The sequence below is a fragment of the Lacerta agilis genome, chromosome 17 (genome assembly GCF_009819535.1).
Source record: "Lacerta agilis isolate rLacAgi1 chromosome 17, rLacAgi1.pri, whole genome shotgun sequence".
NCBI lineage: Eukaryota > Metazoa > Chordata > Lepidosauria > Squamata > Lacertidae > Lacerta > Lacerta agilis.
The window spans coordinates 14,678,081-14,691,200 of record NC_046328.1 but is presented as its reverse complement, the minus strand read 5'-3'; the positions used below and the strand labels follow the sequence as shown (position 1 = coordinate 14,691,200).

The 13,120-nt window shown below is 46.0% G+C and overlaps 1 protein-coding gene across 5 annotated transcripts in view; it reads left to right on the top strand.

Annotated features, from left to right (window-relative positions):
• DEPDC5 (DEP domain containing 5, GATOR1 subcomplex subunit) overlaps positions 1-13,120 on the top strand; it is a 49,233-nt gene that overhangs the window by 145 nt on the left and 35,968 nt on the right. For 4 of the 5 annotated variants that reach the window (XM_033174419.1, XM_033174417.1, XM_033174418.1 and 1 more), the window contains exons 2-16: positions 725-842; positions 1,018-1,105; positions 2,235-2,281; positions 2,616-2,701; positions 4,190-4,273; positions 5,089-5,138; positions 6,386-6,455; positions 6,574-6,652; positions 7,075-7,136; positions 8,218-8,287; positions 8,971-9,043; positions 9,989-10,092; positions 11,430-11,504; positions 12,181-12,315; positions 12,951-13,012. In XM_033174419.1, coding sequence (XP_033030310.1) covers positions 785-842; positions 1,018-1,105; positions 2,235-2,281; positions 2,616-2,701; positions 4,190-4,273; positions 5,089-5,138; positions 6,386-6,455; positions 6,574-6,652; positions 7,075-7,136; positions 8,218-8,287; positions 8,971-9,043; positions 9,989-10,092; positions 11,430-11,504; positions 12,181-12,315; positions 12,951-13,012 — 1,143 coding nt within the window. In that variant the 5' untranslated portion in view covers positions 725-784. Of the gene's footprint in view, positions 1-19; positions 41-724; positions 843-1,017; positions 1,106-2,234; positions 2,282-2,615; positions 2,702-4,189; positions 4,274-5,088; positions 5,139-6,385; positions 6,456-6,573; positions 6,653-7,074; positions 7,137-8,217; positions 8,288-8,970; positions 9,044-9,988; positions 10,093-11,429; positions 11,505-12,180; positions 12,316-12,950; positions 13,013-13,120 lie in introns of those variants that run through there. The other variant, XM_033174416.1, reaches the window with a different exon arrangement.

Below are 13,120 nucleotides of genomic sequence, written 5' to 3'. Positions count from 1 at the left end.
GCGTCGGTTCCCCTCAGCCCAAGAGCACGGTCGGTCGCGGGTAGTCATGAGATAATCTGCCTTCCCCCCCCCCTTTTGGGGGTTGAATGCGCTCGCCCTCCTTTCGCCATTGGGTTGGAGGCTGAGTGGACTGTACTATTCCGGACCACGGGGGACGGCCAGAAATGTAGTGTTAACGGGTCTCGCATGGTTGTTGTGGGGATTAAGTGAGGTCGGGGAGAGCCACGAGCTCCTTGGAGCAAAGGGTGGGATATAAATGCAACAATAAATAGGTGATAAATGACAGGTTCCCTGCAAGTAACAAACCAGTACGCCAGGAAATAATTATCTGATATTCTGAATTTCTGTTAGTTTTTTTAAAAAGTAGGGTAGCCTTCCAAATGGGATTTCCACCACAAAACAAAACAACAAACACACCCACCACCACGTGAAATCTGAAGGGGGTATAGATGACACTGCCACTCCAGTAATTTCCTGCATGGGGAGACCATTCTATTTGCACAACACACCCCATTTCTTGCCTCTGGGGTAGAGATGAAAGGGCCCCTGAGTTGGTGCAGAGTGCAGTTCCTGCGTTGCCACAGTGCATAACATACTTTATGGAATTTGCTGGTACAAAATGTGACTGATGGCCTTCTTTTGAAGCTGGGCTGTGGGGTTGTTTTCTTTGAAATGTAGACTGGAAGGCAAGTGGTTTTGAATGCTTTGCTTGCTTATTCTGCAGAAATGCAAGATCTTGTAAAAATGTTTGGTGTCTAATAACTGAGAAGAACAAGAATTCAGGATGAAGACCAGCAAGGTCTACAAGCTCGTCATTCACAAGAAAGGCTTTGGAAGCAGCGGTCAGTAGCCATGGAGGTGGTGGAAATGCCCTCAGGGCACTTTGTGTAAAAAATGCAATAGAATAATCTATTGAAATAAATTCTCCGCAATCTGGAAATGCTGCAGGAACTTCAAAACAGTAAAACAGCCCTACAGATTTATAACCCCAGCTCCCTAATTTCTTCCCCCTTTCAGATGATGAGCTTGTGGTGAACCCCAAAGTATTTCTTCAGATCAAGCTGGGAGACATTGTGGAAATTGCACACCCCAATGATGAATACAGGTGAATCCTTTTGTATTTGGGCTTTTGCATGCAGCAATTTGGGGGCATGATGCAGGAAAAGGGGCCATCTTTGCAGACTGTGCCAAATGGTTGGCAGCTTTGAGGTAGGTTTGGTGAAGGTCTCTAGACTGACAAAACTAAAGTAGACATTTGCGAAGGAGGACTGCATGTGTGTGTGTGTATTTAGTTGGTTACAGGTGCTGGCTGTTACCCTGCTGTGTTTGGCATTGAGGTAGGAAGCTCCAACTCCATGGGGCAGGATGGTATGTTAGCTGTGGGTAAGAGGTGACAGAAAGCCCATTACTCCAAGACTACTTGGGACACATTCAGCTGGACAACACATGTTACAATTAATCTTAACATCTTTCCACCTCTTGGTCATGTCTTTCACTATACAGTACAGTGAAGTATTTGAATGTTGATATTTGTCTCTTGCTGGCTCAATGGGAAATGTGTACTTGGAGGGGGGTTGTTTTGTGTGACCACCTTTAGCTGCTATTGTATGTTTTTAATATTTGTTTACTATGTAAGTTGCCCTGATGCCTTTGTGTAGAAGGTAATACATAAAGTTATTCTATATTTTTAAAAGTTATGGTGTGCTTTGTAAGTGCACAGAAGACATCATGCGCCAGTTCCTCTAAACTCCTGACCACTAGAGGTTCTGGCTTCATAAATAACTTTGTCCACATCTCCTAAACCACAAAGGACAGAGCGTGGAAAGCATGGTCTTGCTTGGGTGGAGGTTCATGGAGGTTGGTTGTTGTTTTCCCTGAGAGGGACTGGCCTCTGACTGCTGCCCTAACCCTGTGCAGTAGTAGAATGTCCCACTTCTAATCCAGAAGGTTACCAGACCTATGGAGACAAGAGTGTTCAAGGCAACCACCTCTTGTGGTTCTGGCATTCTTACTACTTCCTAGCCTCCTCCTTCCCAAATCAATTTAGTTTCTGGCTGCACAATGTGAATCTTGAATTAAAAGTGTAAGGGAGATGCTGATCTCTTGAAGCAGCTATGATGCCCTCCTTGGATGTCAGTGTGGTAGGGTTAGGGGATACATTAGAACATCTCAGCTTCTTAAAGTATGTTGTAGAGACCCAATTCATGCAGCTGTTTATCTCTCTTGTGTTCCAGCCCTTTGCTCCTACAAGTGAAGTCACTTAAGGAGGACTTACAGAAAGGTAGGGATTTTCTGATCTTTATTTGGGTGCTCCTTTATGAGTGCAGTATAATCAGCCAATAGTGTTGTCTGCTGTCAATCAGCTCTCCATCTAGGGCAGGGGTTGTCAACCTGGTCCCTACTGCCCACTAGTGGGTGTTTCATGATTCTAGGTGGGCAGTAGGGGAATTTTACCATCAAGAAAGATGAATTAGTGAGCAGTAGGTATAAAAAGGTTGACTACTCCTGATCTTGGGAGTGACAAGGTCTGTGAGATCCAACGTGAAGTCTTTGCTGGGGTGACTCAGTTGGAAGCCATCTTCTCCCAATCATCTAGGGTTTCCTTCTTTTCACAGAAACCATAAGTGTAGATCAGACTGTGGCACAGGTGTTCCGACTGAGACCCTACCAGGATGTCCATGTGAACGTTGTTGACCCAAAGGTATTTGTGGCACTGCAGCCTTTGCACTGAGGCATTTCCACCTGGTCTGGTTCTAAGCATGTGGGGATTGTCTCCCAGACTAAGTTGCAAAAGCAGGTTAATCTGCTTTGTGGAGGCATTTGAACGCTTTTGCCAAGTTGCATTCTGCTGGGGTTCAGCAATTCTAGCAGGAGAGTAGCAGATCTCGGACTGTGGCTGTATGCTCCTTGCTGTAGGGCAGCCTGCCTTAGACGGATGCCTTTACATGCTCTAAGTACTTTCCTGATCAGCAACTACCTTGGGATGCCTCTGACCTCCTGCCCAGTGTCAGCCAGCTTGCGTTAGGGGTGTGTCTATGGTATCTGCCGTATAAATAATGCCACCTGTGACTTTACTTGCCCAGTGTAAGAGAGGGCTGGCACAAAGAGAGCCACCAAGGACCTGGTAATCTAGTTGTTTTTAAATTTTATTTAACTAGCTGCCTGCGCTACTCAATTACAGGTGGTTTACATAAAACATGATCTAAAATATAGTGATATAAACAGACTATACAAATAGCAGGCATAGTAAAGTCATCAAAATACAGTTAAAACTAATGGTTTTAAAAATTAGTATACCTAAGCTTAGCAGTTTTGCAATGGGGATCATACATGCAGGTGTTTATCTGTCATGAAGCTTATTTTCTTTCATTTTTTTGTAAACTGCTTTGAGGTTGTTGGGGTTTTTTAATCAAGCGGCATATAAATTTTCTGAAATAATCTATATATATATATATATAAAATGTAAAAGGTGGGTGTTTGTGACCAATTGATCTTCTTCGTAACCACTTGACCGATTCCGTTGAAATTTTGACACAAGGTTCTATGGCCATATGGGAGTGTTTGTACGTGCTTACATTGTATAGATAGCACACCTTTCACTGGTAAAAATGTGATTTTAGGCAAAACAATATAGCGCCCTCCAGTGGACGTCTGGTGAACCGCCAGAACCATTAAAAACATTACTTGCTGGATATACCGCCGACTCAAAACATTTCCTATCTAACATCAGGAAATATAACTCATGTTTCCAAATGACAAATCTCAGGGCCAGTCTTTAAAATTCTGCGGTTTGGATCTAGAGACAGATTGTTTCTCACATGGACAATTGTATGTTGCATGTTCTACAGTCGGAAAACCAGAAAACCTATATATCTTCACAAACAATGCAACAACACAAAATATAGTCTACCCTCAAGTATTATGATATTCTACAACTTCAAAAGTCACCTTCTCTTTCCTTTCTTTTCAATTTCACACACTAAGCCACAGTAACGCGTGGCCGGGTACAGCTAGTAATAAATAAACTTTTGCCAAGAAATGAAAAGTTCTCTTTAGCTAAGTGGGGAGATCAGGGGAGCTTGTGCTTGTAATCAAGAGCCTACAGATTTCATCCCCAGGCCTCCATAGGAGCAGAATGGGGCTCTCAAACACCTTAGCCATCATGCTTCTCTGCTCCCCTCCTTTTTAGGAAGTGACCCTTGATCTGGTGGAGCTGACGTTCAAGGATCAGTACATCGGGCGTGGGGACATGTGGCGACTGAAGAAGAGCTTGGTGAGAGTCCTGTGTCTAATTTGGGAAGGAAAGTGCTCTTTGCTCATTCTCAGTTACTGGTAGATAGCGATGGGCTCAACTTGGGAATCTGAGGCTGCTGCTCTGTGCAGCAACTGGACAAATACTGACATTCGAATTTGGTACAGGACTGGGGCAATGGGAGACAACTGTGTGGGTCAAACAGTGTGGGAAACATCAGGCCGAATACGGCCCCCTGAGTTCTTTGTCTGGCCCTCACAACCCTACCCTAGCCACGCCTCTTTCCCAGGCTGCACATTTCACCTGCCCTGAGCCCTGCCTGGCTTGAGTGTGTCATTGGACTGTTATAACTTGCCTTCCTTGCCTACATGGAGAGGTGTGGGTGTAGAAGCCTCTGGATTTGGCATGGCAGAAATGTGGCCTGCTGTACGAACGAGAGAATCGCAACTATTGCTCTGCCTACTTTTGTATTTGGCCCCACCCTACTCCCAACCACTGGCATGCAGCCCTCAGTCAGTAAAAGGTTCTCACCACTAGTGTAGAACATGGGATACTTCTTGGTTAGGGTCTGAGAGGATGGCAAAGAAAGGTGGGTGCTGGGTTGAAATAAGACATGTTAGGAATAGAGGGCAAGCAGATGAAGCGATAGCAGATGAGAGCTTCTGGGCCTTTCATAAGCATGTTTACAAATGCAGGCATGAGTGCTAGAAACCAGTCCCTCCCCCCCCCATGTGCTCAAGGGTAAGAGGTATGAAGAACAGTTGTCTCCTGCAAATTCAGACTTCCTTGAGTTCTCATTCACCCTCTTTTTCTCTTTTAAACCAAATGCCTGCTAGGTTGGCACGTGTGCCTATGTCACTCAGAAGGTGGAATTTGCAGGTATTCGGTGAGTATCCAGCCACACCCCACACATACCCGTTGCTCCCTCTCCACATCTCTCGCTCTCTCGCTCTCGGAAGTGCTTTCTTTAGAAATCTGACTGTGCAGGCAATGGTTATGTTGGAATAACTGAAGATACAGCCTGAGAAAAACTTAAGCAGCAGCGAAATCAAGAGCTTTTCCAGCATGGTAGTACTGGAGGCTGGCTAGCAATGCTGGTGACATTCTAGTATTAGCTGGGTGTACAAAACCCAACTTGCATATGTTTCCTAAGGAAAACAGCCAGCCACTGATGAAGCCCACAGAGCCTCCTGGCAATTGTCTGCCTTCCTGGCGAATGCATCAAATCTTCCTCTGCAGTCTCACTTCTGTTTTGGGAGTTTCCCTGGAAACAACATCAGTGTTGCTCTGAATAGATGCAAGTGTCTTGTTTGCAGAAGTCCAGGATGCCTGAAAACCAAAATGGGTTGTATCTAAGTTATGCCACTAGGAAGGTCTCTCTCTCTCACTCTCACTCTTTCACTCTCAGAAGTGCTTTCTTTAGAAATCTGACTGTGCAGGCAATGGTTATGTTGGCCCCAAACTAATAACACAGAACTGTAGAATTCTAGAACTCAAAGGGACTTCTGGAGGTCCTCTGTCCCAACTCCCTGCTCAGTACAGGAGCCTTGTAAATGCAGCAGGTGTGGGGAACTTTTGGTCCTCCAGATGTTGCTGAACTACAATTCCCATCAGCCCCAGCAAGTGATGGCAGAGGACCCCCAACATCTCTTCCAGATCTAGAATTCTGTGGTTCCAGTTTTGAGGTTTTAATAAGAAGCAGATCTGTTTGTATGCACCAGATAAATTGATTAATCAGGCTGACGATACCATCAAGTTAAACATTGAGTTGCAGCTCTAGTAACAGTATTTTGGAAATCAATGCAAACATGCCCTTGAGGAGCTCTTGAGACTCATGCATGTTACAGGAAGTTTTTGGTGCTTGGTGTTCTATTGTGTTTTTACTATTTTTTGTTGGGAGCTGCCCAGAGTGGCTGGGGCAACCCTATCAGATGGGTGGCATATAAATAGTAACTTATGATGATGGTGATGCACCTAAAAAGGCATTTCCTTTTTCGTTAACCCAAAGCCCAGGGACAGGGGTCAGTCCTGGCGCTGTCCCCTCCCGCCAGTACAGCCCAGCCAGTAGCAACCCCAGTTTTCATGTCCACTGTTTCGGAATGTGATAACTGATTTTCTTTGGCTTGCTTCTAGGGCTCAAGCAGGCGAACTTTGGGTCAAAAGTGAGAAGGTCACATGTGGCTACATCAGTGAAGACACTCGGGTAGGCTTCTTTATTCCCCACCCCAGAGTTTTCTCTCTCCCCTTTTCAAGCGTTTGTTCTACGCTATCAAGCAGCAGCTAGAGCAGTAGTTTTTACTGTTTGTGTGTCTCTCTTGCAGGTTGTCTTCCGCTCAACCTCTGCCATGGTATATATCTTCATCCAGATGAGCTGTGAAATGTGGGATTTTGACATCTATGGTATGGAGAAATAGGAGCCACACTGGAAATCTGCCTGTCCCACACCTGCTGTTAGCACTGTGCCTCCATGAGAGCTAATCCCACTCCTGCATGGCTTGTTCTGACCATGATTGGGTCAACAAGCAATGAGCCGTCTCTTGTGACTGGTCAACCATGGTTTGTTACTGCAAACCTTGGTTTGTTTTCCAGTTGCCTTGTGACTCTGTAGCTTGATGAGCATCTTGGGTGTGTGTGTCCAAACAACTCTGAGGTTGGTGAGGCCGAGCTCCATTTGCTCTGATGAACCAGCTTCCACTGCAAATATGGCCCCTCCCCTGTTGAACAAACACCTGGTGGGAGGAGCGCAGGTTGCAGTACCAATGTTCCTTTGAACAGAAATCACTCTTAGTTCCCCCTCTGTTTTGTTACTCTTCCCTTTGCAGGGGACCTTTACTTTGAGAAAGCTGTGAATGGTTTCCTCGCTGATCTCTTCACCAAGTGGAAGGTAACTTTCTGTGTCTTTGGCTGTAGCAATGGAATAAGAGTGTGCTTTTTACTTTGTGACCTTGGCTCCTATTCAGGCCCACTTGCAACTGGGGTAAGGAGGTCTTCCTACACTTCCTTACCCTCAACAGATATTTGAGCTTCCCCAAATGTAAATAGAACATAACCCAGATAGAAGGTTCCTTGGTGGAAGTTGCTGCCTGGTTATGGGACAATTGGATCCAAAGGAGGGAGGAAAAAGGAACCTGGGGGGTCCACAGGATGCTGTAATGCAGGGAACTCCAATGTGAAGCTTACCTAAACATGATGTACTCCCAGCTCCCATCAGCTGCAGCCAATGACTTAGGATGATGGGAGTTGTAGTCTCCCATCATCTGGGTTGCTCCGGGTTGGCAACCTCAGCTTGCAGGACCTTGGAGGTACGTAGCATAGCAAAATATGTTTGTCCACTCGCTTAATATTTTTTTATGGAGAATTGTAGCAGTTCTTCCAAAGAGACTTTGGATAAGTGACTTTCAAGTAAATGAAGAGCCATAACATTAGAAGGTAAAGAGAAGTCCAGCCCTGTCTTGACATTTGTCAGGTTTCTGAATAGATACTCCCATAGACTGAGTTTTTATTGCATGTTCATTGCTGGATTTCCACTGTAAAGCAAATTTAAATAGCCTCATTTAGTGGCTGTAATGCTTTTACATTTTTCAGACATGAGATCAGGGTTGCCTCCCTTTCAGCTTTCTAAGAGAAGAAGCTGTAATTGTTGTTTGGGGGCGAGAGTTGTCCTGTGTGTGCTTGGAAATGGCCTTGCCCTGGTAACATTCTCTTCAAAAAGTTATTCATAAAACCTTAGGTTATGTCAGGAGGTGTTAGACTCTAACATGGTGTCAGATTCCTCCGACATGGAGCCTGTCCTCATGGTTAGGTCATCCTTCATTGAGATCAAGACCGAACCAGCATCGCCATTGATTGAAGCAGCTGTTTGTGTGTATGTGCATGCTTGTGCATGTGCATGCAAGGGGGTCCCATGAGGACTGTGACTGAGGCTTTGTGCAGAACATTCACCTCCTTCCTTTCCTCTTGGTCAGGAGAAGAACTGCAGCCATGAAGTGACTGTGGTCCTGTTTTCTAGAACGTTCTATGATGCAAAATCCTTGAGTGAGTAGCCAGAAGATAAATGTTTCTCTTCTTCCATGCTTGTAAGGGTACTGACAACTTCCTGCCTCTGTTCCTCTCTGGGACTTCCCTCTTTGTCTCCCACGCCCTCCGAGCTTTGAGCTGTTGCCTCAATCACTACTCTGCTTAGCGGAAAGGGGTGGTTGCCCTTGGTGGGTGTCTTGGACAAGTGCTTTTGCAAGTAGTTGTATTGCCACACGTTTCCGTGTATAAGACGCCCCCATGTATAAGACGCCCACTGTTTTTGGAGACTCAAATTTAAGAAAATGGGGAGGGAGACGGCTCGGAGTTGTTGAGTTTTGTTTAGGGGGGATTGCCAAAAATCCGCCTCTTGTCTGTCCTCTCGCCCGCAGAAGCTGCCAATTGCCTGCTCAATTGCCACAGTGTCAGCCAATCAACACTAGCCCTTGACACAGCAACCAATAACACACCCAAATAGCCGCTGACAGCCATGGCAGCAACCAATCAAACGTCCACCCTATGCACTATCCATGTATAAGACGATCCCCACTTTTAAGCATAATTTTTAAATAAAAAAAAAATCTAGTCTTATACATGGGAAAGTACGGTACTTTGAATATTGCTGGTCTGCAGGGGAGGCTTGGGACAGATGTCTTTTGGGTGCTTCAGGATTGGTCTTTACATCTTGCTGCTGTCTGTTGTAGATGAATTTCCAGAGACACAGCGTGCCTCAATTCAGCAGGATCATGAAGGAAGATTCTATGAAGATTTTTACAAGTAGGTTTCCCATGTGGTCCTTCCATTGAGTATCTGTGGTCCATTTCCAATTTGTGTGTGTGTGTGTGTGAGAGAGAGAGAGAGAGAGATGCACAAACACACACATATCACCCCTCATACTTGATCTAGTAACCTACATGGGGAAAACATGGCAGTTGCTAAAGAATTGGAAGAATTCCATTCCTTTTCAACAACTGTTTTTTTTCTAAGCTAAAACCTGATGAGTTTACGTTTATGCAGGGAGTAGCTGTTATGTCTTACTCTAAGGCATTCCAGAACTTTTTAAAGCATGGTAAGAAATCTGTGTTTTGCAACTGAAATGTTTAATTTGGAAACTGCCGTTTGGCTGCAAAACAGACAACTTTTGTAGTATTTTGGAGGGTCAGGAGGATATGAATGGGGTCTGTGAGGGACAGCAAAAGCTCCATGACTGAAGGTTTTTGCTGAAATGTTTCTTAAATTGTAGTAGATAACTGCAGGTGCTTGGTTTTTGTTTGTTTGTTTGTTTTGCCTCATAACCTTGAGTACTAGCAACTTGCCACTATCCTGGGGAATTTCCTCTGTATTGCGAGATGCTGAATTTGTGTTTGCAGGTGTCTTTAACATTTGGGTTACACGTTAGTCCCTTGTGAAGCAGCATTTGGATAATTCCCCACCAGGAAGTGCATTTTCCTAGCTCTAAGCTCCCACAAGGAGGAGAGGGCTACCAATGGCTGTTGGCCCATGATGGCTATGCTGGGCCTCCATAGTCAGAAGCAGCAATGCTTCTGAATACCAGTCGCTGGAATCCACAGGCGGGCAGAGGGCTGAATTAGGTGGGCCATTGGCCTGATCCAGGGGGCTCTCCTTTCTCCCTTCCCTTTCCATTCTTAAGTCCTTACATTATCTGTAAAGGACTATGCTGGTTCAATTTCTCTCCTACTCAGTTCCAGTGCTTCCTTACAGGGTGGTGGTTCAGAACGAAAGACGAGAGGAGTGGACATCGTTGCTTGTTACCATTAAGAAACTCTTCATCCAGTACCCTATCCTGGTGCGTTTGGAGCAGGCAGGTGGGTCATTCTTACTGTTTTTACTATATTATTCATGATGGTTATTATTAGAATTTCAAAAAAGGTAGTATTCTAGATCTGGCATTACTCAATGTAATGAGTAATGAAAATACTCTTGGAACTTGTCAAAAGGCAGCCTTCCCTAGACTTTGCGCCCTCCAGATGTTGTGAACTACAATTCCCATCAGCCCCATCCACCACAGAGATGCTCCTATCAGCCATGGCAAAATACAGCCATGCTGTCTTGGGTTGATGGGAGTTGTAGACCAAACGTCGCAATAGGCCTTGAGGGGGCCAGATAGGTCTGCAGCATGCACCAGGTTTTTATTATTATTATTATTCTACTGTGTATCAACATGGTCATTCAATTTTGTGGTTTTTAAACTGTGTCTATACTTGACTAGAGGGACGCGGGTGGCGCTGTGGGTTAAACCACAGAGCCTAGGGCTTGCCGATCAGAAGGTTGGCGGTTCGAATCCCCGCAATGGGGTGAGCTCCCTTTGCTCAGTCCCTGCTCCTGCCAACCTAGCAGTTCGAAAGCACGTCAAAGTGCAAGTAGATAAATAGGTACCGCTCCAGCGGGAAGGTAAATGGCATTTCCGTGCACTGCTGTGGTTCACCAGAAGCGGCTTAGTCATGCTGGCCACATGACCCGGAAGCTGTACGCCGGCTCCCTCGGCCAGTAACGCGAGATGAGCGCCGCAATCCCAGAGTCGGACACGACTGGACCTAATGGTCAGGGGTCCCTTTACCTTTACCTTATACTTGACTAGGCGCTCTAGGAAAAGGAATGCTGAAGGGTGGGGTTCAAAGGGAGAGGTGGAAAGCTGCAGTGATTCCCACCCCCACTTGGACAGCTTTGATTTTCATATATTTATTTATTTTTATTTCAATATTTATATATTGCACTTGGGTGTAAAATATCACAAGGTGGCGTGCGACCTAAAAAACGCTAGTGAAAGCAGTTATAAAATATCAAAACACGCCAGCAAAAGCTGGGATTAGACAAATCCCTTCCGGTGTCGAAAGCAGCCTGGCTGTCTGAATGTCAGCTGCTGAGAATCACTGCTGGGAAGAGCACCGCTGCTGCTGCTGCTGCTGCTGCTGCTGCTGCTGCTGTGCGTATGGGCTTCCCAGAAGAGGCATCCTGTCTTCCGCAGTGAGAACAGGATGCTGGACTATATGGGCCCCCTTTGGCCTGTTCCAGCTCTCCTTATGCTCCTAATTCATCAGGCAAATAAATAATAAAAATTGGCTTCAAATATTATAGCTGAAATATGACGATTTCTTTCCCCTTTTCTCCTTTCTCCTTTTCTCCTTCGTAATTAACCCTCTAGAGGGCTTTCCTCCAGGGTACAATTCCACCTCCGCTCAAGGAAATTATTTGGAAGCCATAAACCTCTCCTTCAATGGTGAGTGGGGGGGGGGCAGACATATTGTACCACTCTAGCACGAAGGAGCCGTCCGTACACAGGCAGTGACCTGGCTCCTCCCCACACAAATGTCACCTGTTCTTACAGGATACATCGGATTGGAAGGGCCAGTAACTCTCACAGTTCTGACTTCGGGGATAATTCAGTGACATTCAAAGTTTGTGTCTTCAGCGGGAGTTGTACTATGTCGATTTATCTGCCAAGGAACCCCTGAGCATTTGGAATGGAATTCCTTTCATGCTGCTGAGGACTCTTGTTTTATTTCTAATGCACATGCTCTGTGACTGTGGGACGCTAGCCTAGCCTGGTGGGCTGTGGACTGAGGGTGACCAATAGGAGGCACCCAGTACTTAACTGAGTCTACACCAGCCTCCCCCAACCTGGTGCCCCCTGGACTACAGGTTTCACCAGCCCCAGCCAGCGTGGCAACATTGCCAGCGTTTCACAAACAGCCCCCAATCCTCTTCTGTACATAAACACACACTTTTTCAATTAAAACTCACTATTAAAAAAAAGAACCAGTTTAAAGCACCTTACAAAGTTCACATCTGAACTTTTAGGAAGCTGTTGTCGATGAGAGCAAATTGTCCCTTGATAGGCATATTATGTGTAAAAGATTGCATGTCCTTTTGCTTCTGACTTTTCCTGCTTTTAGTGTTCGACAAGCATTACATCAATCGAAACTTTGACCGGACGGGGCAGATGTCTGTAGTCATCACGCCTGGCGTGGGAGTCTTCGAAGTGGACCGGCTCCTCATGATCTTGACCAAGCAGCGCATGATAGATAATGGTAAAACGGTCTTAGCGGCAGGCGGTGAGAAAGAGCTGTGTAGTTCAGTGGGGAGAGTAGCCTCTTTGCAAGCAAACTCCCCCCCCCCCGACAGCATTTCCAGGGAGGACCTGGGAAGAAGAAAGACTCCTTGCCTGTAACCCTGGAGAGTGGCTCCCTGCTGATGTCGACCAGATGTGGGGGTCCTTCTCCAGATGTTGTTGGGCTCCAGTTCCCATCAGGGATAAGGGATGGTGATGAGAGGCCACAGTGCAGCAACATCTGGTTCGCCATTCCTGGGGATGCTGAGCTGGGTGGGCAAGCAGCCTGACTCTGCTGCATATGGCAGCTTCCTGTGTTCTTTCTCACTTTAGAGCATCTCCAAAATGTAGATATGACTTCTTTTTCTTAGGCGAAGCATTGAGAGTTGGACCCTTTGGAAAACCAGATGGCAAAATCCTTTTGTTTAAGAAGCATCTTAAGTGATGGGTGACCAAGCGGGAAAGCTTTTCATTGCTGGTCTATGAGTGGCAAGGGGAGGGGCCAAATCCAAGCCGTCCCCCCTCTCTGCTGTGGACCTTCCTTGTCCAGCACCAGGACAGCATGTGGCTATTAACAAACTCATCTTCCTCACCCTGCTTTGCTTGCTTCTGTAGGGATTGGGGTGGACTTGGTGTGCATGGGAGAGCAGCCCCTCCACGCCGTGCCCCTCTTCAAGGTAAGGCCCATGGGGTCGTATGCCTGTTTTCTTTCTTTCTTCTCCACCTCTGCCGCACCTGCCTGCTAGCCGTTTCCCTCCTCCAGCTGATTCTTGTGCCAGAATAAA